This window comes from Bufo gargarizans, chromosome 2 (assembly GCF_014858855.1).
Source record: "Bufo gargarizans isolate SCDJY-AF-19 chromosome 2, ASM1485885v1, whole genome shotgun sequence".
In the NCBI taxonomy this organism is placed as follows: Eukaryota; Metazoa; Chordata; class Amphibia; order Anura; family Bufonidae; genus Bufo; species Bufo gargarizans.
This window is the reverse complement of record NC_058081.1, coordinates 305,294,652-305,314,719: the sequence shown is the minus strand read 5'-3', so window position 1 is coordinate 305,314,719 and position 20,068 is coordinate 305,294,652. Positions and strand designations below refer to the sequence as shown.

Sequence of the window (20,068 nt, the reverse complement as noted above, 5' to 3'; positions counted from 1 at the left end):
GAGGAAACCAACGATATATTGGAATCTCCTGTATTGGTCTCCCCATCTATCAATAATAAGTTTATACAGTTATGTATTATTCACCAAGGTTATCTATCACCCGTTCGGCTACAAAGGATAGGCAAAGGTGCCACAGATGCGACGCGGAAGGGGCAAATTTTTGGCACCTTATATGGGACTGCCCATATATACAAACCTTTTGGTCTGACATCATAAGCTTTTTTCTCTGCGCTCACACATCCTCCGGTGGCATTGACCCCGCAGGTATGTCTGTTTGGTATACTGGATGAGGAAGTATATCCTCACCATACCAGAATATTCTTAACAGAATCATTATTCCTTGCACGAAAGGCTATTGCGATTCGTTGGATTGGTGATAGACGACCTTCTCTTAATCAATGGAAAGTACTTGTGAACAATGTGGTATCCTATGAGAATATTGTGTTCAAGAATCGGGGTTGTCCTCAGAAATTCAATAAAGTGTGGGGACCTTGGTGTTCATTCATGCAAACTATGTATTCAGCTCCTAGATTTTCAGACAACCTTAACGCAGTGTTAGGGTAAGATGCGTATGTTCCCATTACAAACATGTGTCCTGCCCGTTAAGATTGCTCTGTACATTCAATGCATTTGTGAATTGCCGCTTCACTACAACTGATATCGGTATGAATATGGTACTGTTTTTTTTTTGTATTTGAATGTCCTATTGACCTTCATGTAAAATGCTCTTATCTGAACTTTTCTAATGATTCGTTCAATAAAACGAGTAAAAAAAAAGAAAAAGGAGTTTTCAGAGATTCTCTTCGAGATTCTGCCTCAAGCCAACGCACGAATGAAAAGAAGCAAGGAGCCAGCGCCGGGAAACAAGTATGCTTCCCTTCTGCCCAAGAGGGAAGTTTATCAAACACCCCCCAAAAGGTGCACAACCCCTTTGAGATCAGTTTTCCAGTAGGCTGCTTGTCATAATTTGGGCCAGGTTTAGGAAATACTGCACAATATTTGATAGATTTGGTGCATCTTTAAGTCTAACGCTTCTATCTTACCTGCTTCCCAGCGCTGGCTACCCGCTCATTCTCTCCCCTGACTCGGCTGCTCTGCTGCGCTCCTGAGTTGTAAATTTCCATTTTGGCGCCACTGCAGGTAATCGCTGGCAGTGTGGTGACCTGTTCCCCTTGCGTCATGTGACCAAGAAGGGGATTTTGCCAACCCCTTTATCATTCCACTCATGATCGGTTCCATCTTATGTGTGAAACCACTCTTATTCATGTGCAGATACTTCACATGTGTGCTGTGCCATCACTATCTTATCCATATGCATTTTCATGGTCATTAGCAGGGGCGCACCACCAACGAGGTGATTCCCTAATGCGGCCCACTTAGGGACAAGTGAGGTTGGCAGCAGGGCACTTATCTGTCTATATTCAACTGTATCGGTATCCTCAGGATGAAGCTACAGTTGAATGCTGCAGCGGGGCACGGAAGAAATGTCTCCCTGCCCTGCTATTACCAGGGATAGGCTTCAGGTCTAGTGCAGACGCCGTCATCATCATGCTGCCTGAGCAAGGCAGAAAACTGCTCAGGAGACACCAGGAAGAGCACTGCATCCTGACAGCAGCATGGAGGTAAGTATTTGAGTTTATTATTTTTGTTTGGCAGCATGCTGTTGGTCCACTATCAGGGGCATCATTATAACTGGGGGCACTAAAAGGGGGTATTTTTTGTACTGTGAAACATAAGGGGGGCATTATGCAGACATTGGATCTACTTGTGGCACTAAAAAGGGGCCTTGTTTTTACTGGTACACGTTAGAAGAGAGATTTTTTGTAGTGGCACACAGAGGGGGAATTTTTGTACTGGCACACATAAAGGTATTTTTTGTATTGGCACACATTATAAGTGGGTATTTTTTTATCCTGGCACATTATACGGGACATTTTTCTATTAGCACACATTATAAGGGAACGTTTTGTACTGGCACACATTATAAGGCCTCATGCACACGACCGTTGTGTGCATCCGTGGCCGTTGTGCCGTTTTTTTTCACGGCCCCATTGACTTTCAATGGGTCCGTGGAAAAATCGGAAAATGCACCGTTTGGCAGCCGCATCCGTGATCCGTGTTTCCTGGCCGTGAAAAAAATATGACCTGTCCTATTTTTTTCACGGCCAACGGTTCACGGACCCATTCAAGTCAATGGGTCCGTGAAAAATCACGGATGCACACAAGATTGTCATCCGTGTCCGTGATCCGTGTCTGTTTTTTCCTATCATTTCAATGGCAAACTTGACTTAGATTTTTTTTTCATTTTTCATGTCCGTGGATCCTCCAAAAAACAAGGAAGACCCACGGACGAAAAAACGGTCACGGATCACGGACCTACGGACCCAGTTTTTGCGGACCTTAAAAAAAAACGGTCGTGTGCATGAGGCCTAAGAAGCATTTTTTGGTACTAGCACATATTGTAAGATGGCATTTTGTATACTGGCACATGTTATAAGGTGGTATATTTTGTACTGACACACTTTATAAGGGATATTTTTTGCACTAGTGCACACTACAAGGGGGTAATTTGTATTCTAGCACACATTGTAAGGGGTTATGTTTTGTACAGGCACACATTAGGGAGAATTTTGGTGGGGCATTATGGTGGGCTTTATTACCACTGAGAGAAAATGGGGAACAGGATTACTAGTACAAGCACTATGGGGGAACTTTTACTTCTGAGGGACAATGGGGGACATTATTACTATTGGGGGTACTGTTCACACTACATGCACTCTGTGAGAAAATTAGTATTGGTGGGACTTTTGGGAGCACTACTGCACGGGCACCCTGGCATAATATTATCTTAGCACTATTAGTTTTGAGGGGCACTATGTTTACAACACAATTTGCGCTGGGGACATGGGTAGAAAGGGGAGATGGTGGCACTGGGGGGGAAAGCTGATGGCACTGGGGGGCAGTTGATTGGCACTGGAGGGCAAGCTGGTGGCACTGGGGGCAGCCTGGTGGTACTGGGAGGCAGCTGGAGACACTGGGATCAGCTGGTGGCACTGGGGGGCATCTGGTGTCACTAGGGGGCAAGTTGGTGGCACTGGGGGGGCAGCTGGTGGCAAGCTGGTGGCACTAGGGGGCAAGCTGGTGGCACTGGGGGACAAGCTGGTGGCACTGAGGGGGCAGATGATGGCACTGGGTGGCAGCTAATGGCACTGGGGGCCAAGCTGGTGGCACTGACGGGGCATCTGATGGCACTGGGGGGAAGCCTGATGGCACTGGGTGGCAGCTGATGGCACTGGGGGACAACTGGTGGCACTATGGGGCAGGTGGTGGCACTGGGGAGCAGCTGGTGGCACTTTGGCGGCAGCTGATGGCACTGAGGCGGCAGCTGATGACACTGGGGGGGAAGCTGATGGCACTGGGGGGACGCTGATAGCACTGGGGGCAGCTGATGGAACTGAGGGGGCAGCTGATGGCCCTGAGGGGGCAGATGATGTCACGGGGGGGGAGGCTAATGGCACTAGGGGGGAAGCTGATGGCACTGGGGGGCAGCTGATGGCACAGGGTGGGCTGATGATTTTTTTTTATAAAGAAAAACAATCTTTTAATTAGTTTTTTGTCATTAGAGTGCTCGAATAATCGTTGGATTAATTGATAGAATACTCTATAGCAAAAATAGTCGATAGCTGCAGCCCTACTGGGCACAGTTATTTTTTAGGACACTGTATGCCAATAATAATAGTATTTTCAGGGGACTTATCGGTTTGTGCAGAATTTTAATGGGGAGAACAGTGAGTACAGTATTAGGGGTGGCAGGATGGCGTGTTCAGAACGTGGGAGGATGATGGAAAAATGGGAAACTAAGATGTCTGTCAAATTCTGCAGAGACAAGAGATGGCTGAAAGAAATCATCATGGTGGTCTGGTCCGAATGGAGAAGACGAAGAAGCACAATGTCTACATCAGTGGAGACATCACTGTATGTAAGAGGTATGTGGCGCTGTATCACACTGTATATTTTGTAGTGCTGTATGTAATGTTTTCCAAGTATGTCTTTAACAAGCGGGGCTAGAGAAATGGAGAGAAGGGGTTAAGTTAAGAATATGGCATGGGGGAAGGGGGCACCTTTTCCATTTTCAGAAAGGCAAGGGGTACCTCTGAACATTTGTAAATCAGTTGACAGCTGCACCTGGGAACTGTTGTCTGAAGTGGGACAACATTATAAACTACGTGAAAAGTTTGTGGTCCCATTACAGAGTTAACAAGAAAAATGCCCTAGAATTCTATAACATGCAGCAAAATGTGGAGAACAACGGCATTACTTATTTTATATATCTGTCATCGTGCCAGCACTGAAAAACTGATGAGGACTGATGTGGCCAAAAGGGGCTGGTAAGTGAGGCAAATTTCTTCATATAAAATATTGGTCTACGTGTATGCCGGGCATGAGGTGGCAAAAGGAAATGTGTCTAAGGCTTCGTTCACATCACCGTTCAGCCTTTCCGTTCCCGGAGCAGGAAAACAGAAAGGACGGATTCGGCACATAACTGAGCCGAACGGAGCCCATGGGCCCCATAGACTATAATGGGGTCCGTTAGGTTTCCGCTCAGAAGATTGAGCATGCAGGACTTTTGTCTCTGCTTCAAAAATGTTCCTCCGAGCAGAAACCTAATGGACCCAATTATAGTCTATGGGGCCCGTGGTCTCCGTTCAGCTCAGTTATGTGCCGAATCCGTCCCTTCTGTTTTCCTGCCCCGAACGGAAAGACTGAACGGTGATGTCAACTCAGCCTAACGCTCCTAGTCATGTGTGCCAAATCTAGCATAGTAAAAGCACCATTTTGATAAATATAGGACAATTTACCCCATTTTCACTGACTCCTAAGTGCATGCAATCTAGGAAGAAATCATCTGTGATGAAGATACAGTAGAAGCTGATGGAATTGAGAAGCTCCTCCACCTCCGATTACATTCCACATCTGGAGCACCTATGCAGAGGGCCACAAAATATATGGAAGCACGTATGCTGAGCGTGAGCTCATAAATCCCAGGGATATGGGCTTCTTTATATGACATTTACTACTGCTACAATACTACCTAGGAGGGCTGGTGTAGACTCCATAGATGTAGGTCCTGTTCACAGCGGCAGCATGGCTTCTGTTTTATAGGATCCATTACAGATATGACTGATCCATTATGACATGTCTTATCCATCTGTGCTAGCTTATATTTATTGTAGATTACATCTGTTATAAGGCAACACAAACCTGAGGAATAAGAACACAAGTGTGAATGGAGCCTGAGATGGAACTGCTATGTAACCACACTGGGGGAGATATACCAAGACTCAGGCTCGTACTGGCCCACAGGGGAATCCCCCGGTGGGCCCCTAGTCTCCCACCCCCTGCACAAGTGGCACATAACACATTAGATTTACTGCACTACATACATAAATTCAATGCACAGCACCTCAACCAGCTTATGTTCTTATAAAAAAAATGTTAGATTATTTATTATATTTGAATGTATCCGTACGGTGGGTGGTCCCTAGGTACCCAGTCCGACACTGCCAAGACTTGTGGATCCGTCCGCCAGTCTTGATCTCCCTACACTGGCTTGAGATGCGCCTGATTTGTTAAGAGGAAGAAGTTGGCGTAAACTTCACCTATAACTTCCGCCACTTTACGGCAAAGGTTATAGCAAATGTGGCGGCAGCGTGAAGCCACACCTCTAAGCCGCGCCACTTTTTTTTTTATCAAGCACTCGTTATGGGAACACTAAATATTTTAGAACTATCTCTTGTTAAAGGGGTCATCCCATTAGGGCAACTTATTCCCCATCCACAGTATGGGACATGTGTCTGAGTGGCAGGGGTCCGATCACGGGGGCCCCCACTGATCACGAGAACGGTGGACTGTGTTCTCAAGTTTGAATGGAGTGGCGGCGATCACGCATCGGCGCTGCTGCTCTATTGCGCTCTATGGGGCTGCCAGAGGTTCAGTTTAAAAACGAGAGCATGTGCCCCCGTTGTTGAGATCATCTGTAGCCCCTGAGGAAGGACACCTGCCAATCAGACACTAAGGGCGACATTTCTCAAATCATATATGTGGTCTAAAAAAGAGATTTTTGCGACACTTCGTGATACTCGCCACTTTTCAGTGGTCTATGTTTAAGGGCTAAACGTGAGATTAGACCAAATGGTAAACCTTACATGATAAATGACCCCCTTTGTCCCTATACTGTGGATAGGAGATCCGTTGTGTTAATGGGACGACCCCTTTAATTACTACTAGCGAATGCTACACATCATCAGTGACCTAGTCTGATCCAATACTATGGTTCCTTATTAGATGACCCGATACGGGGCCGTGACGAGGCCGACCTGTGATAAAACAGGTAGGTGGGCGCTCATCATCAGCTATGATGAGGTGAGAAGTGCTGCCAACCAGCAAGCATAAAACGTGCGATTGGCGGGCGGTTAGACGGATTAGCGGTCGGTCGGAGGAACCGTGTCTTGGTGACAACGTATCCTTAGGCCACTTACAGTATATACATGATAAATTGGGACACTCTACACCTCCTGTACCAGCATTTGAAGGGGTTATCCAACCTTTAAAAAATATATAAAAACTGCAGCAAATTATATAAAATAACAAAAAATCTATCTATATATATGCCTTTCCAACCGGATGGCAATCTAGTGAACACCTCAGAAGCCCCCCGGTGTCTGCAGTCCCATGCTATACCACCGGCATTATGCTTGCCCTGCCTGGCACATGATGTTATTTCACAATCTGTGGCGCTTCGTGGTCCGGCAGCCCTGAGGTACTACAAGTGGCAGCAGCTCTCCGTCCTGAGTGGCTCTGGTGCCTGCAGTGACGTCACTGGGCGCGCAGTTCGGGCTCCCGGCTCCGTATAATAACGCAGTGGGAGATGCTGCAGGCAGTGAGGGAGGCAGACAGCAGAGTGGAGGCTGCAGCCGCACCGGGCGCCCTGTTACTTCCCTGGAATACTACTTACCGTACAGCATGGACACCTCCCAGACCTGCCTGCTCGTGTGCTCCCTTCTGTGCACCGTACAGCTCGTTAGCGCGGCCAGACCGGGGAAGCAGCAGCACCGGAGCTGTCCCGCCGCCTGCCTGTGTGAACAGGACGGGATGATGATGCGAGTGGACTGCTCAGACCGGGGGCTCACTGCCGTGCCAGCTAACCTCAGCATCTTCACGTCCTACCTGTAAGTGGCACCCATGCCCACTCCTTACAGTTCCAGCGCTTCGTCCCTTCCTGTTGTGGCTTGTAAACGTTATTATTGATGCATGTGGCGCCGACATAGTCAGTGGTGCTGTACCTGGCTGCTTCTAGGTGATGCACATGCCGTCAGTGCTTGCCCAGGCTAGCTTGGCATCACATGGCACCAATCATACTGACAGACAAATCGGATCCTCCATGAAGAGGTCTTACTAGATAGTTACTCGTCTCTAATAAGCATCTTATGTACAAGAACGTGTCCTCGTGCATTCCCAGCCATTCCTCCTACATGCCAGCTCCCTGCACTATAGCATATACTGATGTAGCAGTGCTGAGTGTGTAGATTTGGATCAGAATGATCACAGTGATGAAATGATATCGTGTATGGGTCAACGTGCAAATCCCACTGTCATCATAGTACAGGACTACTCTGGTCAATTTGGCATTTATGGGACTGTCAATGTAGTATTGGACTAATGTGGTTACTTTAGACTATTATGGGACTGTCATCATAGTACAGGACTACTCTGGTCAATTTAGCATTTATAGGACTGTCAGTGTAGTATAGGACTAATGTGGTTACTTTAGACTATTATGGGACTGTCAGTGTAGTATAGGACTAATGTGGTTACTTTTTAGACTATTATGGGACTGTCAGTGTAGTATAGGACTATGTGGTTACTTTTTAGACTATTATGGGACTGTCAGTGTAGTATAGGACTAATGTGGTTACTTCAGACTATTATGGGACTGTCAGAGTAGTATAGGACTAATGTGGTTACTTTTAGACTATTATGGGACTGTCATCATAGTACATGATTAATCTGGTTAATTTAGCATTTATGGGACTGTCAGTGTAGTATAGGACTATGTGGTTACTCTAGACTATTATGGGACTTTCAGTGTAGTATAGGACTAATGTGGTTACTTTAGACTATTATGGGACTGTCAGTGTAGTACGGGACTATGTGGTCAATTTAGCATTTTTGGGACTGTCAGTTTAGGATTATGTGCTTACTTTGGACTATTCTGGGACTGTCATTGTAGTACAGGACTATGTGGTCAATTTAGCTTTATGTGACTGTCCTAGTACAGGGCTAATATGGTCACTTTAGCTATTATGGGACTGTCATAGTAGTATGGGACTTATGTCATGTTTTACTATTATGGTTGTACAGAACTAATGTGGTCATTTTGGACTATTATGGGACTGTCCTAGTACAGAACTAATGTGGTCACTTTATGATGGGACTGTCATTGTAGTACAGGACTATGAGGACATTTTTGACTATTATGAGACCTGGTTGTACAGGACTAATGAGGTCATTTTTGACTATTATAAGACTGTCCTTGTAGAGAACTAATGATGGGGCTGTCCTTGTAGGACAGGACTAAGTCTTTTTATCTGTTCTGAGACTATACAGATAGGTACCAGTTTTTTACATGGATTCCCATCCAGTGGCAGATTAAACATTATTCTGCAGCGCCATAACTCCTGAAGGCACCTTTACTGGATCAGGGATCACCCTACAGAATAAGAGAGGTCTGTCCGATTACAGCAGGAATCACATCAGGAGCCGGGGAGATCAGGCAGTCCGATGAAGTGGTAGTAGGTCCATCACTGATCTAGGGTCAGGCTCTGTAGCAGACAACGTGCGGTAATATTATTTCTTTCCGCGCTCCAGGGCGCTGTACATATGGAAAGGCTTTACATACATAATGTGACAGACTGGTTCGGAGGGGGAGAGGGCTCTGCCCACCGGGGCTTACAATCTACAGGGGGACAGCAGGTGAGGGTAGAACTGCTCAGGCGCTGCTGTGTAATTGTAGGTTCTCCTTATACTATTATTATCTTTATTTAGACTATTTTATTCACTATAGAAATCTCCAGCCTTGTGAACACGTTATGAGAAGCGAAGAAATGCCCTTCTGGTTGCAGAATATCGTGGCGGTCGTGAGCCCCCTAGACAGGTTTAGCTGGTTGACTTATAGGGGGGTCATTTACCATTTAAGGTTGTTTTTATGTCCGTTTTAAGTCAGTTTTTTTTTGTTTGTTTTTTGTGTGTGTGTGTGCCTTCTCCAAATTTATGAACTGGTGTAATGTGATTTACACCTTTCGGTGTAAAAGTAGACCAGGGGGTTGCCTGGCTTGAGCTTCGTCTTTTGCAAAATTTAGGCCATAATCCAATCTAATCCAGGTCTAACCTCACTTTTAGCTCTTAAAATAGACCTCTGTGAAAAGTGTGAAGGGTCACCAAATGTCGCCACTGTTACACCACAAAACGGACATATCTGAATCCATAAATGAATACAAGCTTGTGCTGTACTCCTGCCAGTCCAGGGCCATTTGGCAGCCACCTACCTATATACGCTCCTTATCGCGTGGTGTTGGGAAAGCGAGATCCTAGACTGATTTCTCAGAGGAGTTCTATTGATATTCCAGTTACTCCGTCTGCCCGGCCATAACCCAGGTCACTGTAATGGTGGAGTAAACATCCGCATAGAGATCGCTGGATGCCACGTAGGGGTGGCGTAACTGCAGGTTCTGGTTTTAAGAATGGGCTTTGTTTTTAAAAAGAAGAAGGGCTTTGTTTCTTCCTTATAGGGTTCTGTAATATGGTATTTCCCACCAAATTAATTTTTTACAGCGTCCCTTTTCTTTTAGTATTGTGAAGGGTTACTTGCCTTTTTTTGGAGGGGGGGGGGGGGCAGTAACATGATTTCCATTGACTGATACAGTGTGAACTTTCATGACCATCTACAATGCAGTCCCTCTCCTTGTCAGGACTATTGCAAGTAAAGCCAAGGGAAAATGTTGATTACAGTTGCAAAAACGTTATCTCTACCTTTGGTTTATGAGACAAGTCTTTGAAGTGTACAAGTAATCTTTAACTGCGATATTAAAACAAAGGAGACAAGTGAAGTCGCCGTACAGGAAGCACGTGCCGGCCTCCAGGAGGTTTACACCAAGAATAGGGCGGCTGCAGGTGTCTTCTAGCACCTTGCCTGTCAGGCTTGATTTCACTCCATTCAACATGGTACCTTGGGGTGATATGAAAGAGTTAACATAACAGAGTCGAAGTCCTAGGAGCTGTATTTTCTGATGCCTAAGAGAAACTGGTGCACGTGTACACGCTGCATCATTACGCCATTGCTGGGAAAACTGCAATTCATCAGCAGGGGACAGTGTGAAGTTTGTTCTCAAATTTTGTCTGATTCTGTAAAGGAAACGGTCTAGGTGCCAAGTTCATGAGGGTGGCACACAGCACTTAGCACAGGTTAGGGCACGTTCACACTAGCGATTTTGTTTTCCGGTATTGAATTCCATCCTAGGGGCTCAATTCCGGAAAAAAATACTGCATCAGTTTTATCCTAATGTATTCTGAATGGAGAGCAATCCGTTCAATATGCATCAGGATGTCTTCAGTTCAGTTACTGTACGGTTTTTGGACAGAGAAAATACCGCAGCATGCTGCAGTATTATCTCCATCCAAAATTCCGGAACACTTGCCGGATCCGGCATTATTTTACATTGAAATGCATCAATGCCGGATCAGGCCCAAAGTGTTCCGGAAAAACTGATCCGGTTTTGCAGTCTGCACATGCGCAGACCTTTAAAAAAAAAAAAAAAAAATGTAATACCGGATGCATTTTTCTGGATGACACCAGAGAGATGGATCCGGTATTGCAATGCATTTGTCAGATGGATCCGGATCCGTCTGACAAATGCCATCCGTTTGCGTCCGGATTGCCGACGGAACTGCCTGCCGGAATCCTCTGCCGCAAGTGTGAAAGTAGCCTTAGGCTACTTTCACACTAGCGTTTTTACTGGATCCATCAGGGTTCAGCAAATTGCTTCCGTTACTGATAATACAACCGTCTGCGTCCGTTATGAACGGATCCGGTTGTATTATCTTTAACATAGCCAAGACAGATCCTTCATGAACTCCATTGAAAGGAAATGGGGGACGGATCCGTTTTCTATTGTGTCAGTGAAAACGGATCCGTCCCCATTAACTTGTATTGGGGGTCATGACAGATCCGTCTTGCTCCGCATCCCAGGACGGAAAGCAAACTACAACATGTTGCGGGTTTTCTCTCCGGTACGGGAACGCAACTAAACGGAACAGAGCATTCGGTTCTGTTCAGTTCAGTTTTGTCCCCATTAAAAATGAATAGGGACAAAACTAAAGCGTTTTTTTTTTTTTTTTTTTACGGTATTGAGCCCCTATGACGGATCTCAATACCGGAAAACTAAAACGCTAGTGTGAGAGTACCCTAAAACTAGGCTAGGTCTGGAGTGGCTTGCAATTTGTTGAGACAGTCTTTATGATAAATAAGGCCAAAATGACAGGAGCTGCCCCAAAACACTGGACTTCTGAAGCTGACGGCAAAGAATAGACTATTGGTATCTATCTATCTCATATGTATCTCTATCTATCTATCTATCTAGCTATGTATCTCATATCTAGCTATCTATCTCATATCTATCTATCTCATATCTATCTAGCTATCTCATATCTAGTTATCTCATATCTATCTATCTATCCATCTCATATCTAGCTATCTATCTCATATCTATCTATCTCATATCTATCTCATATCTATCTATCTCATATCTATCTAGCTATCTATCTCATATCTATCTAGCTATCTATCTCATATCTATCTATCTCATATCTATCTATCTATCTCATATCTATCTCATATCTATCTATCTATCCATCTCATATCTAGCTATCTATCTCATATCTATCTATCTCATATCTATCTATCTATCTCATATCTATCTATCTCATATCTATCTAGCTATCTATCTCATATCTATCTATCTCATATCTATCTATCTCAAATCTATCTATCTATCTCATATCTATCTATCTCATATCTATCTATCTATCTAGCTATCTAGCTATCTATCTCATATCTATCTATCTCATATCTATCTAGCTATCTATCTCATATCTAGCTATCTATCTCATATCTATCTATCTCATATCTATCTCATATCTATCTAGCTATCTATCTCATATCTATCTATCTCATATCTATCTATCTATCTCATATCTATCTCATATCTATCTATCTATCCATCTCATATCTAGCTATCTATCTCATATCTATCTATCTCATATCTATCTATCTATCTCATATCTATCTATCTCATATCTATCTAGCTATCTATCTCATATCTATCTATCTCATATCTATCTATCTCATATCTATCTAGCTATCTATCTCATATCTAGCTATCTCCTATCTATCTATCTATCTATCTCATATCTATCTATCTCATATCTATCTATCTATCTATCTCATATCTATCTATCTCATATCTATCTAGCTATCTATCTCATATCTATCTATCTATCTATTTCATATCTATCTAGCTATCTATCTCATATCTATCTATTTATCTCATATCTATCTCTCATATCTATCTTTCTATATATCTCTTATCCATCTGTCTAGCTCATCAATTTTTTTTATCTACAGTATATTCATTTTTTTTGTGGATTAAAGGGGGACTTGGGGGTCTTCGGACTTGCACCCTTGTTATTGGACCTTTTCCTTTTTATGGTGCAGTTCTGTCTGTCTGTCAATCTCTCTATCCAATCCCAAAGGCATTAGAAAAAGTTTTTATTAACCCATGCATTTAACCAATAAAATGTTTCAGCTCACATAATGGAGCTTTTCTATGTAAGCTAAAACTTCACAGTGTTCCAGGATCAGGAACTATATGGCTGCCATTACCTACTTGGATATACATTGCTGCTTTCTAATCTGTCTGTCTGTCTTATCTATCTACCTACCATATCAATGTTATCTATCTATCTATCTATACAAGTCCAAGATAACAGTACTTCCAGTAGATAAAGCAGCTGGGTGCCAGCGACAAGGTCCCAGATTCCGAGGTCCACTCCAAAAAATGATGAAATATAGTAAAGTCTTTACTGCTCCATGTTTCAGCTCTGTCCTCAGATCCTTTTTCAAGCAAAGTGCAGCAGAGCATGTCTATATTATTTAGCAAGTGCATCAAGTACATAATTAAAAATAAATATATCACATAATACAATACATGGATAATAGAAAGTATATTTTTCTAATATGACCTGAAGAGTCATATAAAGCATAACATAATAAAAAATATAAATCACATAATACAATACACTACAATACATTGTATTATCTGATGGATATATTTTATATTACATATGTTTTTAAATCAGTCATCTCACTAATGTAGTTAGCACACTTGCTGCATAGTATGGACACAGTCACACTGCTTGAGAAAGGCTCTGAAATATGGACCTGGAGCCATAAATACTTCACTATTTCTCGTCGTATTTTTTCTTATCTGCCTTCTGCTTGTCAAGTTATCTATCTGTCATGGTTATTATGAGGTGAGATGGTAGATCTTACTATAACTAAAAGACTTTTAAAACAATTGCTTAAAATGGCCTGAAATGCGTAGAGTCAGTGGTATTTATCACCAGCACTGGGTTGTAGTAAGCAGTCACGAGGCAGACAGTAAATTGTTATTTGGGGGTACCCATGGTGTTTATTGTGTTTCTGCAGTCTGCGTTATTTTGTGGTTTCTGTGTCTGAGGATACGGCTCTGGTATGAAGAAGAGCTTCTTCTCTTGTGTGGTCGCCTCCAACATCCGGCCTCAGCGTTCCATGTTTGTTTTGATGCTTTAATCCTGGGGTCCTGTTTGCTTGTGTGAAGAACTCTGAGTCTTCCAGATGCTATGTATGGCCGTCGTTGTTTTATTTCATTTCTGCTCGGCTTCCCTGCTACAGATGAGGTGCCATTAAAGCCGGCGAAGGTGTTCACAAGAACAACAGTGTCTTGAGTCAAAATGATACCTTTGTCTGGTAACGTCTACATAGATCAAAGACGCATCTTAGGCCACTCAGGTGTCTCCTTAGAAATTCACCATTCTCCCCAACAATGAACGCATTGTACTAATGTGATTATTCTGCCGAATATTATTCTGCGCTTTCTGGATAATAGAGCGTATTTATTGCTAATATGACCTTCAGAAGAGTAATCCTCTAGGTGTAATCCTACAGCATGTACAAATTAATTTATGCTGCCTGAAGCATTTCGGGATAATGAGACATGCCAAAGATGACAAGAAGCTGACTGGGATTCAAATGGACTAATCCTAGCAATAGACAAACTATTTTCAAGGGGTTTTTATATGATATCCTCTTTCCTAGCTAAAGTCTGCGGCCTTCAAAGCTTGTTTGTGATGTCAGAAGTGTCATCTGATAGTTTACTCACTTCAAATCCATGAAGAAATAGCTGGGCTCCCTCGGAATACAGAAGCGGCATTCATACTGTAGCTTTTTCCGTTATTTCGACACTGTAGCCATGCTATCTAGAATGTGGCAGCAATCCCTCCGAGAGTGAATCCGTGGAATGCAGCAGGCAAGCTAGTTGGGAGCATGGTGGGACTTTCAGACCCACAACAAGAGCTCAGTAAAATAGCACAAAGCCATATTTTACTAGCGAAACAAGCTCCAGATTTAGCTATCAGTTGCTACTAATAAATTAATTCGCCGCATTTTATCGGAGGACTATCGTTTTTGAAACTATTACATAACGAGCTGCATTTTTGTCCGTTCACTGTCTGGTGTCAAATATCTGTGGATTTTTTTTGAGCCGATGATTCCTCCACACGTAGGTGCCGCATTTCGGAAGCATGATATCACCATGCTTTGGTACAGGATACATATGGGAACAAGTAGAATGCAGTTTATCTATTTTTCACTCTGGTTTTCAATGTGGATTGAATTATCAGATAAGCTAAAGAAGACGCATCTTTATTACATCTGTGTCACTGAATACGTTATCTGTGCAATTCATCAGTGTCCTCCCACTACAATGTCTAGCGGATTGACTTACTCGCTTTAAATGAGCCCGAATTTAGCAGAGAACCCCCCCTCCCCTCTCACTTTCTCATACTGTAAAAAGCTTAGGACATAGGAGGAACAATAAACTTCCAGCATTAGCGTTACGCGATATCGCTTCAAACGGTGGAAAATCGGAAATCTCAGTGTGACGGCTATTGTGCGCTGCACACACCTTTTAGCAGCCCTCTTCTTGTTCCAGCACATTCTTGCTGAAATCACCGCTGCTCTATTTATTTCCGTGCCACTATCAGGATTCATAGTAAGCGCCGTTGCATAATCATTTACTTTGTAGTATTTTCATGTGCCTAGATGAGTAAGGAGAGGTTGCGCGCAGTTAATCATCATACTAGAGCCCTACACACCATTGTTAATGAATGACAGTTTATTGCTCAGTATAAAAGCATTTTTCATGTAGCATGCAGCACAATAGTAAAGCATGCTCCTGGGAGTCATTGGAACAGTGTAAACAGGTGTGAATTAAGCCGCGTGGATTGTGGCGACGAGGCGTACAGGCTGCAGCAACACTGCTATGATCAATGGACACACTGTTTCCTTTCATGACATTGTAAAAACTCTTGTAAAAAAAATATACGCCTATAACGTACAAGGTGAAGATATGAGGCAAGTAGGCCCTATGTACCGTGGTGTAATGTCACACTCATCACTGTTCGTATTCGCAAATGATAGTTGTCATTCCCGCCATTTTGGTAAGGACAGGAGAAAGAAAAGTAAATTGTAACTGGCCACAGAAAAGTCATTTACACCTGTAAAATAATACACTGTGCATTATGATATAATTAGAATAAAAAAAATTATAGAGTTAAAAAATTACTCCAGCCCAAAACGGAGACATCTGCAGAACTCCAGGAACAGCTATTGTTATTGCTTCCGGTGCCCCATATTTAAAGGGAGAGTAGGAATATCCATGGCACTCCAGTTAGAGTATATGCAATTCTTTTTAATGGTCAAAGTAAGATTAACATCGCTTATTTTTCCATACAGTATTACATATCCAGGGGTAGAAAAAAATATTATAGCCACATTGTATTTCCTGGAAGTTTCGGTCTGTCATTAGACCTTATTCAGTGGGATTTCATTGGTGGCAATCCTGGACGCGATGCTTGTCTGTCAAGGGGATTCTATAAATGGCCGATCGGTGGCCATTTATAGAATCCATCATGTCAACATCCATCATGTCACGTGAATTGATAAACTGGTGCTTTCGTAAAAGGGGAAGCCTGGCACAGCATACCTCATTGCAGTGCACATGCCCAGGTAGTACATACATATCAACAGCGCATGCGCAGCACCACTTAGGCTACTTTCACACTAGCGTTTTCAATTCCACTATCGAGATCTGTCATAGGATCTCAATAGCAGAAGAAAACGCTTCAGTTTTGCCCCTATTCATTGTCAATGGGGACAAAACTGAACGAAACGTAATGCACCAAAATGCAATCCATTTGGTTGCGCTCCTATCACAAGCAGCATTTTTCTGTCCGCGATGTGGTGCGGAGCAAGACGGATCCCTCCTGACACACAATGTAAGTCAATGGGGATGGATGACGGATCCGTCATGAACACCATTGAAAGTCAATAGGGGACGGACCCGTTTTCCTTTGTGTCAGAAAAAACTGATCCGTCCCCAATTGACTTTCAGTGGTGTTCTTGACGGATCCATCATGGCTATAAAAGACATAATACAACTGGACCCGTTCATGACAGATGCATGCGGTTGTATTATGGTATCGGAAGCGTCCTTGACGGATCCGCAAAAAACGCTAATGTGAAAGTAGCCTTAGGTGACTCTTCATTGGTAACTTATATATGCGTATATAGCACGTGGTGTTTTAAAATGTAATTTATGAGATTTTGCCTCATCCGAATTAGCATACTGGGAGATCACTTAATATAGTATTGCATTGTGGCAGTTTAGGGGCAAGAAATAGAGGTACAAGGTTATTTTTTACAAAAAAAGTGGTCGGTCTGCGGTGCAGTCCTTGATCTCGGATCATGGTACCTGGAGAAAATGGAGAATATACCCCCTAAAACCTGTATCTTTTGTGCAGGAAGCTTCTTCATGAACTGGGGAAACTGGAAGTGGGCCAGACTCTGGCCAGAGCCTCTGTCAGTCAAGTTATCATCTTTCCGGACTCCGAGGCACCAGAAATTGTACAACGAATTATAGACTTTATACTGTATTGATATGCAGCAGATTTGTTACAGGTATTTCTACAACGTAGGCAGGTTTTCTGCAAGCTCCATGTAAATGAATGGGACAGTTGCAGAAATATATTCAGCAAATCTGCCACAAGTGAATGTACCCTTTAATGTGGAAGTTGTTAATAGCTAAAGACCCCGTGTGGCCAAAACATTGCCGTTTCTGCTATATTTTATAATAACTTTTGCAATAGGCTGACTTTTCATGTCCCTGTTCATCTTGTGCTGTGGGACAGAGTCAGCAGTCATCTTATTATCATCAAAGGGCAGGATTTAAGGAGGCAAATAACACAGGATCCACCATTGATAATCGGTTATGGGGCAGCTCACCCTCCCTACACAGTGACCTCTGTACCACCATGGATAACTCAAGTCATGCCATGTCAACATGTCAACGTCAGCAATTTAGGCAAGATGGTGTGACTAGAATAAAATATTCAATGAGAAAATAAAAAGATTGGAATAATAAATATCTTTCAGTGTATAGAAAAGAACAAATTAATCAATTTTCTCTTTCAAAAGCTGTAAAAAATCAATGAAATACAAAGGCATGAAACAAAGGGGGTTAATTTAGTCTTCAGTAGGATGGGTGACAGGAGAAATATCTGTCCACACCTTCACAATGTTATCACCAGAGCAGATAACTCCCTGAAACATTTTCATACATATCTATGAATGATATGGATGCCTGAACATTAGGTAGTCTAGCTTGCGAGTTCTAGTGAAGGTGTGCTTTTCTAAAGGTTGGTACTGAATTCTGCCTTTGTACCAACCTTTCCTGCATGCCCTGACTTCTGCCTGTTTACCGTACTGATCCGCAGTTGCTTGCCCTATCCACTTTTAGATATATGCACTGTTTCCTGACTACAAGTATGGCATGTTTCTTCTTTGCTGCACACTGGCGTCTCTGACCCCCGTGGGTCAGCTACTAACTATACCAGGACTGTTCCAAGAGGTAGCAGCCTGGTGGCTCCCCTGCAGTGAAGGCTAGATAGGATAGCTCCCTTAGCACTTGCCCAAAGTCAAACTAATTAGTTGGCACAATAATTCCACACCCACTGTCTGTTACTATCATATATATATATAAATATTTCTATGTGTATCGGTCCCCTTGCTGGGAAATTAAAAAGATAAAATAAATCTATCATATATATATATCTATTTTATGTACAGTTTTAAAAGTGTGCAAAAGTTACAAAAGTATACAATTATAAAAGTACAAAGATGCAACTGGATGTAGTGTTGTACTTACATTTAATTTTAACTATTAGCACTATCACTGGGCATTGTACGGTTGCTTTCCATGCAATTTGCGCCTCTCATGCCCAATCTGAGAATTAGTTAAGAGAATAACATTGGAGCACCACTTTAAATAGTTGCTTCTAAAATTATAGCAAGTAGAGTCATGGTTACAGAATGTATGTTATGCCGTGTTCAAAGGTGAGATAGCAACAGACTTCTCATGATCCTGTGGAATGCAGGTGTGCACAATACTTTTCAAGGAAATCCAAACAGCATCAGTTCTTAAAGAGATATTTAAAAAACTAACTATATCTGTGGGCAGAGTGGCGCCCAGGGGTCCCCCTGCACTTACTAGTATGTCTGGGCGCCGCTCCGTTCGCCCGGTATAGGCTCCGGTGTCTGCAGCTCCTTTTTTTGTACTGGGCGGAGTTTTTGAATTAGGGTTGTCCCTTGCTGCAGCGCTGGCCAATCGTAGAGCACAGCTCATAGCCTGGGAGTCCGGCCTTTTCTTTAAGGTGAAAAATGGCAGGGTCCTTAAGGTGTTAAAGTTGATGTTGATGTTAGTTTCTGTCAACAGAATATATTATCAAATGAAGCCTGGACGGACCTGCAGTGGCACATAAAGTTCCGTCAGTACAATAATATTCACATCCACATACTGAAGTGGTCACACATGCTCAGCTCCATCTTTCAACTGCCACAAGTCATATCTACTCTTCAAAGCTGTAACTGTTACAGGTAGAGACCTACTGCAGTATGAATACACCCCCTGAGGAAGAACACACGCCCCCGAGGAAGAACACACCCCTGAGAAACAACACATGCTGAGCTGCCAGCAATTGGAGCAATTAATGTGGGATCTCAGGATCGATGTGACGTACAGGGCTGGTTCTAGCTTTGTTAGAAATAGACTGTCATGTACTATTTGATTTCAGATTTTCATTTTTTACGTCAATCATGGCATAACCCCTTTAAGGAATAATGCTCATAGCAGTATACTGTCTCCACACAACCTCTTGTATGGAAGCTGTTATATGGTAGCAATAACAGTCTATGGTAATTACAGAGATTTTGCGGCAAGATTCATTTTGAATGTGACCCAAAATAAAGATTTGTGACGTGCTCTGTTGGATGACAGATTGCAGAGACATTTTTTTCTAAGGGAGGATATCCTCGTAATATGGTGCCATACAGTCACTCGGAGTGCCTGTATCTTCATAGTAGTGTTCCCTTTAGCTATGTGTACCACTGTAAAGGCCTGAGATGGCACAAATAATGGGAATATGTAGGCATAGGTTTTGTGTCAGCATGCTCCTGAAAAACTGCTTGCTGTATATCTAGTTGCCTACCCTTCCAGTAAGCTCATTAAGATTTTTTTTAGATGACCAAGGAAATGAAACATTTCTCTAAATCTTAATAGCACATACTGATGGTACATGA

At 42.9% G+C, this 20,068-nt stretch overlaps 1 protein-coding gene across 2 annotated transcripts in view; it reads left to right on the top strand.

Annotated features, from left to right (window-relative positions):
* The first annotated feature begins 6,966 nt into the window (after window positions 1-6,966).
* The window catches only part of LGR5 (leucine rich repeat containing G protein-coupled receptor 5), a 161,908-nt gene continuing 148,806 nt past the window's right edge, over window positions 6,967-20,068 (top strand). For both annotated transcript variants that reach the window (XM_044277146.1, XM_044277145.1), the window contains exon 1: window positions 6,967-7,229. In XM_044277146.1, the coding sequence (XP_044133081.1) occupies window positions 7,024-7,229 (206 nt within the window). In that variant the 5' untranslated portion in view covers window positions 6,967-7,023. The remainder of the gene's footprint in view (window positions 7,230-20,068) is intronic.